General features: G+C 45.2%; 1 protein-coding gene across 1 annotated transcript in view; it reads right to left on the reverse strand.

Moving 5' to 3' along the window:
• Positions 1 to 509: 509 nt before the first annotated feature.
• LOC135504116 (kelch-like protein 21) overlaps positions 510 to 17,016 on the reverse strand; it is a 29,504-nt gene continuing 12,997 nt past the window's right edge. Inside the window, exons 2-5 of the mRNA XM_064922414.1 lie at positions 9,555 to 10,665; positions 7,929 to 8,340; positions 4,216 to 4,288; positions 510 to 3,649 (exon numbers count right to left, since the gene is read on the reverse strand). Coding sequence (XP_064778486.1) covers positions 3,341 to 3,649; positions 4,216 to 4,288; positions 7,929 to 8,340; positions 9,555 to 10,614 — 1,854 coding nt within the window. The 5' untranslated portion in view covers positions 10,615 to 10,665 and the 3' untranslated portion in view covers positions 510 to 3,340. The remainder of the gene's footprint in view (positions 3,650 to 4,215; positions 4,289 to 7,928; positions 8,341 to 9,554; positions 10,666 to 17,016) is intronic.

The following is a 17,016-nucleotide window of genomic DNA, read 5'->3' on the forward strand; positions in this document are numbered from 1 at the left end:
CTAAGAGCGAGGCCTGAGGACTAAGAGCAAGGCCTGAGGACTAAGAGCAAGGCCTGAGGACTAAGAGCAAGGTCTGAGGACAGGACAGACTGGTTAGTATCTCACACCACTAGACATTCTCATTGGAGAAGCCTAGAGCAGCTTGAGTACTGCAAGACTTCAAAAACTCCCACACTGTGGCTACTCGCTCTGCTCTGCAGTCGAAGCATTAATTTAATTTCAGTCATTATTGTAACCATGTTTTCTGTCTAAATTACTGTACAGAAAAACTGGTTCCCACTCAGCCCAGTAGATGATGAACCCCTCAAGACATTCCCCTACTCTGTGGGCATCTTATTCATTTTGCCTGTGCATTGGGTCTGACAATGTAATATAAGTTGGCTTAGGTTTTATGAAGTTTGTTGTGTTTTTACACAATTTGATGAGATAAGTCAATTAGGTCAGGTTGTGAGAAGTGAATGTAAATCAATGGGATTGTCTTGCATCATCAAGTCAAACGGTAAACAGAATAAAGTGGCAGTCCTGCCTGCAGTTTTATTGTAATCACACTGTAAGGATGACCTCTCTACAGTATACAAACAACGCAAATATGAAAAACTGTGTTGGGACAACTCAAACATCTTGTATGAAAACTAATAAAACACACAACTGAATGGCATTACAGTAAGTAAACAATACTAAAATTAACTTTAGTCAAACACATGTTGCACAAATAAATTGAGAATGTGTTACCACCTCCAGTTACCATAACAGCGGTTGTCACCGGTATCTATCTTCATATGTACCTCTGCCACCTGTTGCACTAGGAAAACACACTAACGTTATATGAACTAACACTACAAATACATTTTCATAAATAACACTAAACCATTCTAATAAAATATTAAAGCATCTATAATAAAATAAATGCACCTTGAAAGAAAATATGACCAGTACTTCATGCAGGCTACATTGGTAGTCGTGCCAATTAGGTGTAAACAGTCAGTCTAGATGAGGGAGAGCAAAACGGTGATCAGCATCTGATAATCTATCATATCAATAAAACAGGGACACATCTATTTAATTTATCACTTTGATGGGGTTTTAGCAACCCAGTCCCAGTTGCATCACATGCTCTGATTCCATCCTAAGGTTCCATAGTTGTACAGCACTGGACAAGTCTCCAGATTAATTTCACAATGGTTATCAAAGCTGGTTAGTGCTAGAAAACATTGTGGTGGTTGTATTAGCTTTTGGAATGTTTGGGGTCATGCCACTGATTATGAGCGATAATGTTGGCTCTCACAACCGGAAAGTGGAAAACAACTCTGTAGTTAGTTGATTATGTAAGATAAAAAAATTTAAAAAAGATATACAGTTGAAGTCGGAAGTTTACATACACTTAGGTTGGAGTCATTAAAACTTGTTTTTCAACCACTCCACACATTTCTTGTTAGCAAACTATAGTTTTAGAAAGTCGGTTAGGACCTCTACTTCGTGCATGACACAAGTCATTTTTCCAACAATTGTTTACAGACAGATTATTTCACTTATAATTCACTGTATCACAATTCCAGTGGGTCAGAATTTTACATACACTTAAGTTGACTGCCTTTAAACGACTTGGAAAATTCCAGAAAATGTCATGGCTTTAGAAGCTTCTGATAAATTATGTCAATTAGCCTGAGTCAATTGGAGGAGTGCCTCTTTGCTTGACATCATGGGAAAATCAAAAGAAATCAGCCAAGACCTCAGGAAAAAAATGTAGACCTCCACAAGTCTGGTTCATTCTTGGGAGCAATTTCCAAATGCCTGAAGGTACCACGTTCATCTGTACAAACAATAGTACGCAAGCATAAACACCATGGGACCGCGCGGCCGTTATACCACTCAGGAAGGAGACTCGTTCTGTCTCAGAGATGAACATGCTTTGGTGTGAAAAGTGCAAATCAATCCCAGCACACCAGCAAAGGACCTTGTGAAGATGCTGGAGGAAACAGGTACAAAAGTATCTATATCCACAGTAAAACGAGTCCTATATCAACATAACCTGAAAGGCCGGTCAGCAACGAAGAAGCCACTGCTCCAAACCCACCATAAAAAAGCCAGACTACTGTTTTCAACTGCACATTGGGACAAAGATCGTACTTTTGGAGAAATGTCCTCTGGTCTGAAGAAACAAAAATGGAACTGTTTGGCCATAATAACCATCGTTATGTTTGGAGGAAAAAGGGGGATGCTTGCAAGCCGAATTACACCATCCCAACTGTGAAACACGAGGGTGGTAGCATCATGTTGTGGGGGTGCTTTGATGCAGGAGGGACTGGTGCACTTCACAAAATAGATGGCATCATGAGAAAGTAAAATTATGTGGATATATTGAAGCAACATCTCAAGACATCAGTCAGGAAGTTAAAGCTTGGTCGCAAATGGGTCTTCCAAATGGACATGGACCCAAAGCATACTTCCAAAGTCGTGGCAAAATGGTTTAAAGACAACAACGTCAAGGTATTGGAGTGGCCACCACAAATCCCTGACCTCAATCCCATAGAAAATTCATGGGCAGAACTGAAAAAGCGTGTGCGAGCAAGAACGCCTACAAACCTGACTCAGTTACTCCAGCTCTGTCAGACGGAATAGGCCAAAATTCACCCAACTTATAGGAAGCTTGTGGAAAGCTACCCGAAAAGTTTGACCCAAGTTAAACAATTTAAAGGCAATGCTACCAAACACTCAATTAGTATATGTAAACTTCTGACCCACTGGGAATGTGATGAAAGAAATAAAAGCTGAAATAAATCATTCTCCCTCCTATTATTCTGACATTTCACATTCTTAAAATAAAGTGGTGATCCTAACTGACCTAAAATGGAATTATTATGTTTTTATGAATTTTTAGGATTAAATGTCAGGAATTGTGAAAAACTGAGTTTAAATGTATTTGGCTAAGGTGTATGTAAACTTCCGACTTCAACTGTATAACCATAATCTAGATAATACACTACTGCCTGCCGTAGATTATCCATGTATGTATAGATTTTTCTTTCCCCAACATGAGACCTTCATACCCAGTCACTCTATTAGTCCAGTCAATAATATGCCCATTGATCATGATCAATGACAGTGTGGTAGGCAAGTGAATTACATGGGGATCACAAAATTGCACACATGTTCAGTCACATAAGCACAATGTAATGTAGTTACAGTCCTATAGTGATCACATCCATGCAGGATCATTTGATCACTCTGTATTTACACCTTTTCTGTAGCATCATAAAGAGGTATGTTTTCACAGTAAACCTAAAATGGCTGAAACAGTGGTCAGTATGATATTCCCTGACCCATTAGTTTTTGGAGTGCGTTACACTGGGTTGACGTTGAGGTTGTGGTTGTGCATGGCCTGGTTGCGGTGGTGTCGGTGCAGGTGGATGGAGTTAGCCTCGGGCAGGTCAATGGGTTCGAAAGCGTTGGATACGGCGGGCATGAGCTGGCGGAAGATGCTGACACTGCCATGCCAGAAGGTGGGCTGGGGAAGGCGGCCTGCGGGTGTCCAGATATGGGTGGAGGGGTCGTAGGCCTCCACTATGTCAGACAGCTCAAATGTGTTGTCATAGCCACCAGACACGAAGAGACGACCACCCAGGACTGCCACACTGCCTCCTACATGGACCTGAAGAAGGAAGCAGTACAAATGTGTTGTCATAGCCACCAGACACGAAGAGACGACCACCCAGGACTGCCACACTGCCTCCTAAATGGACCTGAAGAAGGAAACAGTACAAATGTGTTGTCATAGCCACCAGACACGAAGAGACGACCACCCAGGACTGCCACACTGCCTCCTACATGGACCTGAAGAAGGAAACAGTACAAATGTGTTGTCATAGCCACCAGACACGAAGAGACGCCTCCACACTGCCTCCTACATGGACCTGAAGAAGGAAGCAGTACAAATGTGTTGTCATAGCCACCAGACACGAAGAGACGACCACCCAGGACTGCCACACTGCCTCCTAAATGGACCTGAAGAAGGAAACAGTACAAATGTGTTGTCATAGCCACAAATGTGTTGTCATAGCCACCAGACACGAAGAGACGACCACCCAGGACTGCCACACTGCCTCCTACATGGACCTGAAGAAGGAAACAGTACAAATGTTGATATAAATACTATTGTAAAGGCAGAGGGAAAAATGTGGCAGGCCATAACATTAGCACCTCCTGTGTGTCACATACCTGTGTCATGGGGCTGATCTTGTCCCATTCATTCTTCTGAGGGTTGTAGATGTCGACCTCTGCCGAGTCATCCCTAGAAAGCAAGAATCCAGAGTGCCAAATGACTTAAATGTAGAAATGTCACTGCTGCCCTGTGGCTCCGTTTGTAGAGCATGGGGCTTGCAATGCATGGGGCTTGCAATGCCAGGGTCGTAGAATTGATAGAATTGTAGAATTGATTCCCACAGGGGACAATTATGAAACAAACTGAGACAGCCTATATGGAGGAGGTCAGAGACCTGGCAGTGTGGTGCCAGGATAACAACCTCTCCCTCAATGTGAGCAAGACAAAGGAGCTGAACGTGGACTATTGGAAAAGGAGGGCCGAACAGGCCCCATTATCATCAACGGGGCTGTAGTAGAGTGTGTCGAGAGTTTCAAGTTCCTTCGTGTCCACATCACCAACAAACTATCATGGTCCAAACACACCAAGACAGTTGTGAAGAAAGCACGACAACACCTTTTCCCCCTCAGACTGAAAAGATTTGGCATGGGTCCCCAGATCCTCAAAGTTATACTGCTGCACCATCGAGAGCATCCTGACTGGTAGCATCACTGCCTGGTATGGCAACTGCTCGGCATCCGACCGTAAGGCGCTACAGAGGGTAGTGTGTGTGGCCCAATACATCACTGGGGCCAAGCTTCCTGCCATCCAGGACCTATATACAGTGAGGGAAAAAAGTATTTGTTCCCCTGCTGATTTTGTACATTTGCCCACTAACAAGGAAATGATCCGTCTATAATTTTAATGGTAGGTTTATTTGAACAGTGAGAGACAGAATAACAACACAAAAATCCAGATAAACGCATGTCAAAAATGTTATAAATTGATTTGCATTTTAATGAGGGAAATAAGTATTTGACCCCCTCTCAATCAGAAAGATTTCTGGCTCCCAGGTGTCTTTTATACAGGTAACGAGCTGAGATTAGGAGCACACTCTTAAAGGGAGTGCTCCTAATCTCAGTTGGTTACCTGTATAAAATAAACCTGTCCACAGAAGCAATCAATCAGTCCGATTCCAAACTCTCCACCATGGCCAAGACCAAAGAGCTCTCCAAGGATGTCAGGGACAAGATTGTAGACCTACACAAGGCTGTAATGGGCTACAAGACCATCGCCAAGCAGCTTGGTGAGAAGGTGACAACAGTTGGTGTGATTATTCGCAAATGGAAGAAACACAAAAGAACTGTCAATCTCCCTCGGCCTGGGGCTCCATGCAAGATCTCACCTCGTGGAGTTACATGGTCATGAGAATGGTGAGGAATCAGCCCAGAACTACACGTGAGTATCTTGTCAATGATCTCAAGGCAGCTGGGACCATTGTCACCAAGAAAACAATTAGTAACACACTACGCCGTGAAGGACTGAAATCCTGCAGCGCCCGCAAGGTCCCCCTGCTCAAGAAAGCACATATACATGCCCGTCTGAAGTATGCCAATGAACATCTGAATGATTTAGAGGACAACTGGGTGAAAGTGTTGTGATCAGATGAGACCAAAATGGAGCTCTTTGGCATCAACTCAACTCGCCGTGTTTGGAGGAGGAGGAATGCTGCCTATGACCCCAAGAACACCACCCCCACCGTCAAACATGGAGGTGGAAACATTATTCTTTGGGGGTGTTTTTCTGCTGGGGGGACCAGGACAACTTCACTGCATCAAAGGGACGATGGACAGGGCCATGTACCGTCAAATCCTGGATGAGAACCTCCTTCCCTCAGTCAGGGCATTGAAAATGGGTCGTAGATAGGTATTCCAGCATGGCAATGACCCAAAACACACGGCTAAGGCAACAAAGGAGTGGCTCAAGAAGAAGCACATTAAGGTCCTGGAGTGGCCTAGCCAGTCTCCAGACCTTAATACCATAGATAATCTGTGGATGGAGCTGAAGGTTCGAGATGCCAAACGTCAGCCTCAACCTAAATTACTTCAATAAGATCTACAAAGAGGAGTGGGACAAAATCCCTCCTGAGATGTGTGCAAACCTGGTGGCCAACTACAAGAAATGTCTGACCTCTGTGATTGCGAACAAGGGTTTTGCCACCAAGTACTAAGTCATGTTTTGCAGAGGGGTCAAATACTTATTTCCCTCATTAAAATGCAAATCAATTTATAACATTTTTGACATGCGTTTTTCAGGATTTTTTTGTTGTTATTCTGTCTCTCACTGTTCAAATAAACCTACCATTAAAACTATAGACTGATCATTTCTTTGTCAGTGGACAAACGTACAAAATCATCTGGGGATCAAATAGTTTTTTTCCCTCACTGTACTAGGCGGTGTCAGGAAGGCCCAAAAAATTGTCAGACTCCAGCCACCCAAGTCAGACTATTCTCTCCTACTGCACGGCAAGCAGTACCGGAGCGCCAAGTCTAAGTCCAAAAGGCTTCGGTACCGCTTAACAAGTATTCAAATGACCACCCGGACTATTTACATTGACACCCCCATCCTCCCTTGTTTTTACACTGCTGCTACTCGCTGTTTATTATCTATGCATAGTCACTTTACCCAAACCTACATGTACAAACTAACCTGTACTAACCTGTACTCCCGCACATTCCCGGTACCCCCTGTATATCGCCTCATTACTGTTATGTTATGTAATTTTGTTACTTTTTCTTTGTTACTTTATTTAGTAAATATTTTCTTAACTCTTTCTTGAATTGCATTGTTGTTTATGGGCTTGTAAGTAAGCATTTCACGGTTGTATTCGGCACATGTGACAAATAACATTTGATTTGATGCATTCAATCAGTGTTGTCGTACACAAGACCAGTCTTGAGACCACATATTAAGTGTCTTGTTCTTGATACATTTTTACTTGGTCTTGGACAATGAGGACTTGTAATTTATTCCTGAGACCGGCCAAGACCAGTGGAGGAAAAAACTCATTATCAGCCCCTGTTCAGTCAGCACATGAGTCCGCTTTGCCAGGCCAGATATCCACACTCCTTTCATTACACATTTTTATATCTTATAGACTATTAAAACCTGGGCTTTCTACTTTACTCGCAACATTACTGTCCTTTACTTTTGTTGAAACATATCCTAAAACCTTGTCACGCTCTTTGGAATTTCTTTGCTCCCCTAGAAGAGGAGACGGGGAAATTATTTGAGAGTTGTGTACTCGCCGAGGGTAGGCCGGGGGAAATTGTAACATTTAGAATTTTTATCTTATTTAGAGACTATGGTTAGTGAAAATTTGTAGTAGCTCTCTATTTTCTCTGAGAATAAAATTTTCAACATTCTGAATGGCTAAAGAATCCATAAGTTCTTCTGAAATATTGACACAGAAATACTGTACATTTTGAGCTCTTATTACTGTGGTCTTAAATTGGAGTCGCATTGTTCTGGTCCCGGTCTTGACCGTGTCTCGCTCCATCCCGGTCTTGACTCTGTTTTGTCTTGGTCTTGACTCGGACTCGATTTGTCTTGGTCTTGATTCGGTCTCGCTATGTGTAAATGTAAAACCATATACCATTCATGCACCCCTTCTGTTTAACAGCTACAGCTGTCCTTAACATTAGGACAGAATGATTGACCTCTATGTACTTCCACATTGTTTAGCAAGTTTCTATCTCATCCAACCTTTATAAAGTTGATCCCATTTAGATTTAAAATAATTTTCAAATACTTTTTCAGTGCCCCACATTCCTGTCCATATTCTCCTCACCTGACAAAGTAGATGAGCCCATTGAGGGTGACCGTCTTGGGAGCGAAAGACCATGGTGGCAGCTCGCCACAGTTGACCAGGGTCCAGCGGTTGGTGTCCACATCGTAACACTGTATGGCCATGTTGTCCTCCCCTGTTGTGGTCATGGAGCCGATGGCGTAGAGACGCCCCTTACAGGTGGTGGTGGAGCAGTTGTCCATAGAGTGCAGCATGGCGGGCAGGGCCTCCCAGCAGTCCAGCGCGTGGTCGTAGCGCTCCGTGCTGTCTGGCGCCACCACATACAGCTGACCTCTGAGGACACAGGAACTGTGGTACTCCCGTGCTTTGAGCATTGGCGACACCTCGGTCCACTCGTTAACGCTGGAGTTGTAGCGCCACACGCCATCATAGAGACGCGAACCGTCAGATCCTCCTATGGTGCAAAGGACAGGAGAGAGGTGTGTTTGAGATGGAAGAGATCCACAAAAGACATGCTGTTCTTCACATGTGGTCAGGTTACAGCTAAGTGGTGCTAATTGAAAACCCATGCATCACCCTTGGGTGTTCTAGCACAGAGGAAATCACCAATAGGTCAGACATGAAATCTGGGTATAAGCTTTATGTGGAAGAATACTTGCCCCATTTTATATGCTGAATAACTTGGCAACTGAATAATGTATCTTCATTTCAATACTTCTTTCAATTTCCTCGACATGTGTTGTACTCATTCTATGTCTGTTTAGCAGCTGTAGCTTCACATTGTAGGTTTAATGAATATAAGGATGTTGAATCAACCTGTCACCTTTCATAACACTAGCCCATTTCCCAACCATGTGCTCTGTGCTGCAGCCACCTGCTGTAAGGTATGAGAGCACTGCTAATGATTTATGACCCCCATCACTGTCCTGACAATTACAGGCAGCGTGTGAGGGCCTGAGATGTTTTCTCAAAGGAAACACTCTTCCTGATCCGGAAAGCCATTCGCTGATGATGATGGCCTCTTTGAGAGACCTAGTTTCAAGTACTATTTAAAAAAGGTGATCATTGCTTGATTGAGCTAGCCTGGCTTAATTAATGAACCAATAGGATTGTCCAGGCGGGTTCAAATACACACTCAAAATATATAAAATATTTCAAATAGTATTTGAACCCAGGTCTGTGTCTCAGTGAGCCCACCAACTACTGCTGCAGTCTTGGCAGGACACCATGTTCCTCCCACCTAGCTAGCTCACCTCAACGCTCCTCCCTCTCATATAGCCAGAGTGGCTGGCTGTGGTTTATTTAAACTCTTACTGACTGCCTGCTATTTCATAAGATTCACTGACTTGAAAGCTGCAGAGCATTCTGGTAACAGTGACTAAGACATCACACAGCAACTGTAACCACTTATGTAAACTGCTGTCCGTTGTATATAAACACATCACACTGATGTAGATTGTGTTTTAAACATATAGCCTAACCTGCAGTATAAAGAAAGATGTTATGCTGCTATATCCAGTTAAATTCCATACATTTTATACCTTTTCACATTTATAAACTACCAATTACCCTTAATTAATCCAATATAAAATATGCCTTGATAGTTATGTGTTACCAAACAACATAAATAGTGTGTACAAGAGTGTATAACGAGCATTGTCAACCTACCTGTGACATACATATCATTGCCCAGGGCGGCCATACTGTAGCCCCCTCCCAGGTGATCGGGGAACTCGGCCAGGTAGCGCCACTGTCCAGTCTGAGGGTTATAACAGTCCACAGTGACCAGCTCGTCACAGTCCTGGTCACAGCCGCCCACCACCACCAGGATCTCAGCCAGGCCGGTGGAGGGCCGCGGCCGCATGCGTTGGCAGGGTCTGTCATGCCGGTCATACTCACACGACTGGAAGCTCCGGGCCTCGCTCACCATCCTCAGGCAGGAGGGGGAGAGGTAAACCAGGGGGTCGCTTTCCACATGGGCGAGTAGATAGAACCGACGTACAAAGGGTAGTCTGACCTGCTCCAGCAGCGTGGGCCAGTAGTGGAGCCGCCTCTGTAAGTCTGCTTTAACCCAGCGCACCGCGATCTGATAGACCGTCTCCTCCTTGTCCACACACAGCGCATCATCCGACACGAACTCCAGCAGCCGTTTCCAGGGCAACCGCTTAAAGTCCTTGCCTTTGGCGAGGTCCACAATGTTCTTGAGGACGAAGCGGCGGGCGCTGACGGCCAAGTCATGGCAGGCGTAGGCCTCTGCAAAGTCCTGGATCTCCAGGCAGTTGGAGACGTCTAATCTCTGCTCCAAGAAGGCACAGCAGGCCTCTTTAACGGAGGGGAACTGGAACAGGTCGGCCGTCTTCAGCAGGAGGTCTACATTATCCTGGGTGACTGTGACTCGGCCTGTATAACAGAAGTCCACCAGCAGGCCCAGTAGTTCAGCAGACACCTCGTGAAGGACCACACGGTCCATGGCGCTCTCTCTCAGCGTCCCGGCGAACATGGCCCTGAAGTAGGTGCTGGCTGCGGCCAACACAGTCCGGTGGCAATGGAACTCGCGGCCCTCTGCGCAGAGCGTGACGTCAAAGAACTTGCGCTCTGCGCGGAGTTCGTGGATCCCCCGGAGCAGGTTAAAGGCGTGGGCCGTGTCAAAGAAGGGCAGTGTGGATGGCTGTGTCTGCATGACTGGCTTCTCAGACATCACTTCTCTCTCCATCACTCCTCCCTCCATCGCTTTTGTCTGGATCTCTCGAAGAGGTTGTACTTAGAAGATAGGGTTCATCTGAAAACAGAAACACCATTATAATTTCTGTTACAATCACTTCTAAATGGGTTCAGGTTCACTGATTCACAAACACTATACCACACAATCTAAATATGAAGCCTACAAACCAAAATAACAACAACTAAATGAGCAACACTGTGTAGGTATTCAACAGAGTTAGCATAAGAATTAGCAAGTTCACCTACTTACAGAAACCTCTGGTATTTTTAATACAAATAACAACCAGCTGAATTACAGTAAAGCCAATGGTGAGGATCCCCTAACTGAAGAGCCCTACTGGGCGTAATAGGTGGTAAAACAACACAATAAACAAACAGTAACCAGCCTTCTAGAAAGTAAGACTGTACATTGCACAGCTCCAGTGACTGAGCAGCTCCCTGTCCGTGTTTAAGAAAGAGAGCTTGCCTGTGCTGTGGGTCTAAATATACTTTGACAGGCAGTGTCCATTTCCATTTCCTCTCTTCTCATATACCTGTCTGCCTACCGTACATCCTCCTATCCACCCCCATGAGGTAGTCGTCAAACTAGAGCCTGCCTGCCTGCCTCTAGCCTGCTCACAGTCACTCTCAGACTCAAACACTGCACTCATAAGACCAACAAATCAGCTTCCTAAAAACAACTGACAAACTAAATCAACCATCTGTTTTAATCAGGCCACACAAGAAATACCTCTACTTGACGAAGAGAAAGTCTTAGTTATTTGACAACTGGTTTAACACTATAAATCACTACGTCATGTCACAATATAATGAGAGCTCCCTGGTTTCTCACTGAAGAGTTATTACCAGCTGCTGTAATAAGGCCATACACAGAGAATTACCCCATCTTGACGAGCAGAGTCTCACAGTTTCTCAATGTTACAATGTGTTAGGAGCTGATTTAAAAACTGTCAGTGTGTGTCATGACTCTTGCGAGGCTAATTTAAAGAGAACTCCTGGGTTTCTCACTAAAAGCCATTTATTTTCAAAGGCTGCCATAGACTTGAATTAGCTGATTTTGATCAGTGTTATATTACAGGTTATGACATTGGGGCGCTTCAACAACAACCAATCATTTGAAGGGCAAGTAAAAACTTTGGGATTGCTACATGCAGGGCTTGACTTTGACTGAAATAGGTGCTGGTACTCGTGTTGGGTGCCGGTACTGTTTATATTTAGGTGAAGGAGTTCCACAATATGTTTGAGCTAATATTCTATAAGAGGAACAGGAGCTTAAGCAGTAGAACATATGTGTTCCGGTGAGCTCCAGCCCAACATGATTCCAGGTGGGATTACGGGATACTCATGTCTTCTTAAAATACACAGGTATGTTTCATGAAGGGCAAGGCAGCCATCTATCTCCTGGCCTTCTACGGCAGAAAAAACAACAAGCTGACGAGCATTCAGCCTCAGCCTAGTACATAGCTCACATTCCACACCAGGATTAAACAATGGAGTCAGCCGTTGGTAGGTCAACAGAGCCCTGTGAGCGATGAGTCAACTCCCACCAATGACTGCGCAGGGAAAGCAGGGATCGGGATCGGCTAGATTCAGCTGTGGGACGTTTTTTAAATTTATTTTTTGCTTTTGAGCGGATGGTCAGGGCTCCAGAACATACACTGACCAAAAATATAAACGCAACATGCAACAATTTCAAAGATTTTTACCTAGTTACAGTTCATATAAGAAAATCAGTCAATTGAAATCAATTGATTAGGCTCAAATCTATGTATTTCACATCAGCAGGAGTACAGATATGCTTCTGTTTGTCACAGATACCTTTTCAAAAAAGGTTAGGGGCATGAATCAGAAAACCGGTCAGAATTTACTGTGACCACCATTTGCCTCATGCAGAATGGCACATCTCCTTCCCATAGAGTTAATCAGGCTATTGATTGTGGCCTGTGGAATGTTGTCCCACTCCTCTTCAATGGCTGTGTGAAGTTGCGGGATTTGGAACACGCTATCGTACACGTTGATCCAGACAGAGCATCCTAAATAGATGGTAAGCTACAGGACTGTTTTGCTAGCACAGACTGGAATATGTTCCGGGATTACACCACATCAGTCATTGGCTTCATCAATAAGTGCATTGATGACGTCATCCCCACTGTGACCGTTCGTACATACGCAATCCAGAAGCCATGGATTACAGGCAACATCCGCACTGAGTTAAAGGCTAGAGCTGCCGCTTTCAAGGGGCAAGACTCTAACCCAGAAGCTTATAAGAAATCCCTCTATGCCCTCCGACGAACCATCAAATAGGCAAAGTGTCAATACAGGACTAAGATTGAATCGTACTACTCCGGCTCTGACGCTCATCGGATGTGGCAGGGCTTGCAAACCACAACAGACTATAAAGGGAAGAACAGCCGAGAGCTGCCCAGTGACACGAGCCTACCAAAAGAGCTAAACTACTTCTATGCTCGCTTCGAGGCAAATAAGACTGAAACATTCATGAGAGCACCAGCTGTTCCAGAAGACTGTGTGATCACACTCTCCGCAGCCAATGTGAGTTAGACCTTTAAACAGGTCAACATTCAGAAGGCCACAGGGCCAGATGGATTACCAGGACGTGTACTGCGAGGATGCCCTGACGAACTGGCAAGTTTCTTCACTGACATTTTCAACCTCTCCATGTCCAAGTCTGTAATATCAACATATTTTAAGCAGACCACCATAGTCCCTGTGCCCAAGAACACTAAGGTAACATGCCTAAATGACTACCGACTCGTAGCACTCACGTCTGTAGCTATGACGTGCTTTGAAAGGCTGGTCATGGGTCACATTAACGGCATTGTCCCAGAAACCCTAGACCCACTCCAATTTGCATACCGCACTAACAGATCCACAGATGATGCAATCTCTATTGCACTCTATTGCACTCCCACCTGGACAAAAGGAACACCTATGTGAGAATGCTATTCATTGACTACAGCTCAGCGTTCAACACCATAGTGCCCTCAAGGCTCATCAATAAGCAAAGGACCCTGGGACTAAACACCTCCCTCTGCAACTGGATCCTGGACTTCTTAACGGGCTACCCCTAGGTGGTAAGGGTAGGGAACAACACATCCGCCTCGCAGATCCTCAACACAGGTGCCCCTCATGGGTGTGTGCTCAGTCCCCTCCTGTACTTCCTGTTCACTCATGATTGTACGGCCAGGCACGACTCCAACACTATCATTAAGTTTGCCAATGACACAATAGTGGTAGGCCTGATCAACGACGAGACAGCCTATAGGGAGGAGGTCAAAGACCTGGTCATGTGGTGCCAGGACACCAACCTCTCCCTGAACATGATCAAGACAAAGGAGATGATTGTGGACTACAGGAAAAAGAGGACTGAGCACTCCCCCATTCTCATTGACGGGGCTGTAGTGGAGCAGGTTGAGAGCTTCAGGTTCCTTGGAGTCCACCCCCCCTTTTACACCGCTGCTACTCTGTTGTTATCATCTACACATAGTCACTTTAATAATTCTACCTGCATGTACATATTACCTCAACTAACCGGTGCCCCCGCACATTGACTCTGTACCGGTATCCCCCCTGTGTATCATATCGCTATTGTTATTTTACTGCTGCTCTTTAATTACTTGTTACTTTTATTTCTTATTCTTACTCATATTTTTTTAACTGCATTGTTGGTTAGGGGCTTGTAAGTACGCGTTTCACTGTAAGGTCAACCTGTTGTATTTGACGCATGAGACTAATAAAATTTGATTTGATTTGAAACATACTGAATGGGTGACATGTCTGGTGAGTATGCAGGCCATGGAAGAACTGGGACATTTTCAGCTTCCAGGAATTGTGTACAGAGCAAACCTGGCACCTTCCCTACGATAAAGCACAGTGGTGGCAGCATCATACTGTGGGGATGTTTTTCAGCAGCAGAACCTGGGAGACTAGTCGGGGTCAAGGAAAAGATGAACGCAGCAAAGTACAGAGAGATCTATGATGAAAACCTCCAGAGCGCTCAGGACCTCAAACTAGGGTGAAGGTTCACCTTCTAACAGGACAACGACCCTAAGCACACAGCCAAGACAATGCAGTAGTGGCTTCGGGACAAGCCTCTGAATGTCCTTGAGTGGCCCAGCCAGAGCCCGGACTTGAGCCCGATCGAACATCCCTGGAGAGACCTGAAAATAGCTGTGCAGCAACGCTCCCCATCCAACCTGACAGAGCTTGAGAGGATCTGCAGAGAAAAATGGGAGAAACTCCCCAAATACAGGTGGGCCAAGCTTTTATTATTATTATGTTTTTTAAATGTAACCTTTAACTAGGCAAGTCAGTTAAAAACAAATTCTTATTTACAATGACGGCCTACCAAAAGGCAAAAGGCCTCCTGCAGGGACAGGGGGTTAAAAAAAAGTATAAAATATAAATATAGCACAAACACATCACGCATCAGAGACAACACAACACTACATAAAAAAAGTCCTAAGACAACAACATAGCAAGGCAGCAACACATGACAACACAGCATGGTAGCAACACAACATTACAACTGAATAGCTCCCTCGATATGCAACTTTTCAAGGAAGTCAGGAACAATACACTCAGACAGTTAGGAAAGCTAAGGCTAGCTTTTTCAAGCAGAAATTTGCTTCCTGTAGCACTAATTCCAAAAAACTTTGGGACACTGTAAAATACATGGAGAATAAGAGCACCTCCTCCCAGCTGCCCACTGCACTGAGGATAGGGAACACTGTCACCACTGATAAATCTACAATAATCGATCATTTCAAAAAGGATTTTTCCACGGCTGGTCATGCTTTCCACCTGGCTACCCCTACCTGGCCAACATCTCAGCACCCCCTGCAGCAACTCCCCCCCCCTCCCCCACACTTCTCCCCTACCCAAATCCAGACAGCGGATGTTCTGAAAGAACTGCAAAATCTGGATCCCTACAAATGAGCTGGGCCCTCTCTTTCTAAAATGATCTGCCGAAATTTTGCAGCCCCTATTACTAGCCTTCAACCTCTCTTTTGTATCGTCTGAGATCCCCAAAGTCTGGAAAGCTGCCACAGTCATCCCGCTCTTCAAAGGGGGAGACACTCTAGACCCAAACTGTTATAGACCTATATTCATCCTGACCTGCCTTTCTAAAATCTTTGAAAGCCAAGTTAATAAACAGATCACTGACCATTTCGAATCCCACCTTACCTTCACTATTGCTGCCCGCACCCTCCCGCCTGACTAGCATCACTACTCTGGGCGGTTCTGGACAACTACAAATACCTAGGTGTCTGGTTATACTGTAAACTCTCCTTCCAGACTCACATTAAGCATCTCCAATCCAAAATTAAATCTAGAATCGGCCTCCTATTTCGCAACAAAGCCTCCTTCACTCATGCCGCCAAACATACCCTCGTAAAACTGACTATCCTACCGATCCTTGACTTCGGCGATGTCATTTACAAAATAGCCTCCAACACGCTACTCAGCAAACTGGATGTAGTCTATCACAGTGCCATCCGTTTCATCACCAAAGCCCCACCACTGCGACCTGTATGCTCTCATTGCCTGGCCCTCACTACATATCCGTCACCAAACCCACTGGCTCCAGGTCAACTTACATTTACATTTACATTAAGTCATTTGGCAGACGCTCTTATCCAGAGCGACTTACAAATTGGTGAATTCGCCTTATGACATCCAGTGGAACAGCCACTTTACAATAGTGCATCTAAATCATTTAAGGGGGGGGGTGAGAAGGATTACTTTATCCTATCCTAGGTATTCCTTAAAGAGGTGGGGTTTCAGGTGTCTCCGGAAGGTGGTGATTGACTCCGCTGTCCTGGCGTCGTGAGGGAGTTTGTTCCACCATTGGGGGGCCAGAGCAGCGAACAGTTTTGACTGGGCTGAGCGGGAACTGTACTTCCTCAGTGGTAGGGAGGCGAGCAGGCCAGAGGTGGATGAACGCAGTGCCCTTGTTTGGGTGTAGGGCCTGATCAGAGCCTGGAGGTACTGCGGTGCCGTTCCCCTCACAGCTCTGTAGGCAAGCACCATGGTCTTGTAGCGGATGCGAGCTTCAACTGGAAGCCAGTGGAGAGAGCGGAGGAGCGGGGTGACGTGAGAGAACTTGGGAAGGTTGAACACCAGACGGGCTGCGGCGTTCTGGATGAGTTGTAGGGGTTTAATGGCACAGGCAGGGAGCCCAGCCAACAGCGAGTTGCAGTAATCCAGACGGGAGATGACAAGTGCCTGGATTAGGACCTGCGCCGCTTCCTGTGTGAGGCAGGGTCGTACTCTGCGGATGTTGTAGAGCATGAACCTACAGGAACGGGCCACCGCCTTGATGTTAGTTGAGAACGACAGGGTGTTGTCCAGGATCACGCCAAGGTTCTTAGCGCTCTGGGAGGAGGAC

Source organism: Oncorhynchus masou, chromosome 18 (genome assembly GCF_036934945.1).
Source record: "Oncorhynchus masou masou isolate Uvic2021 chromosome 18, UVic_Omas_1.1, whole genome shotgun sequence".
Classification (NCBI taxonomy): Eukaryota; Metazoa; Chordata; class Actinopteri; order Salmoniformes; family Salmonidae; genus Oncorhynchus; species Oncorhynchus masou.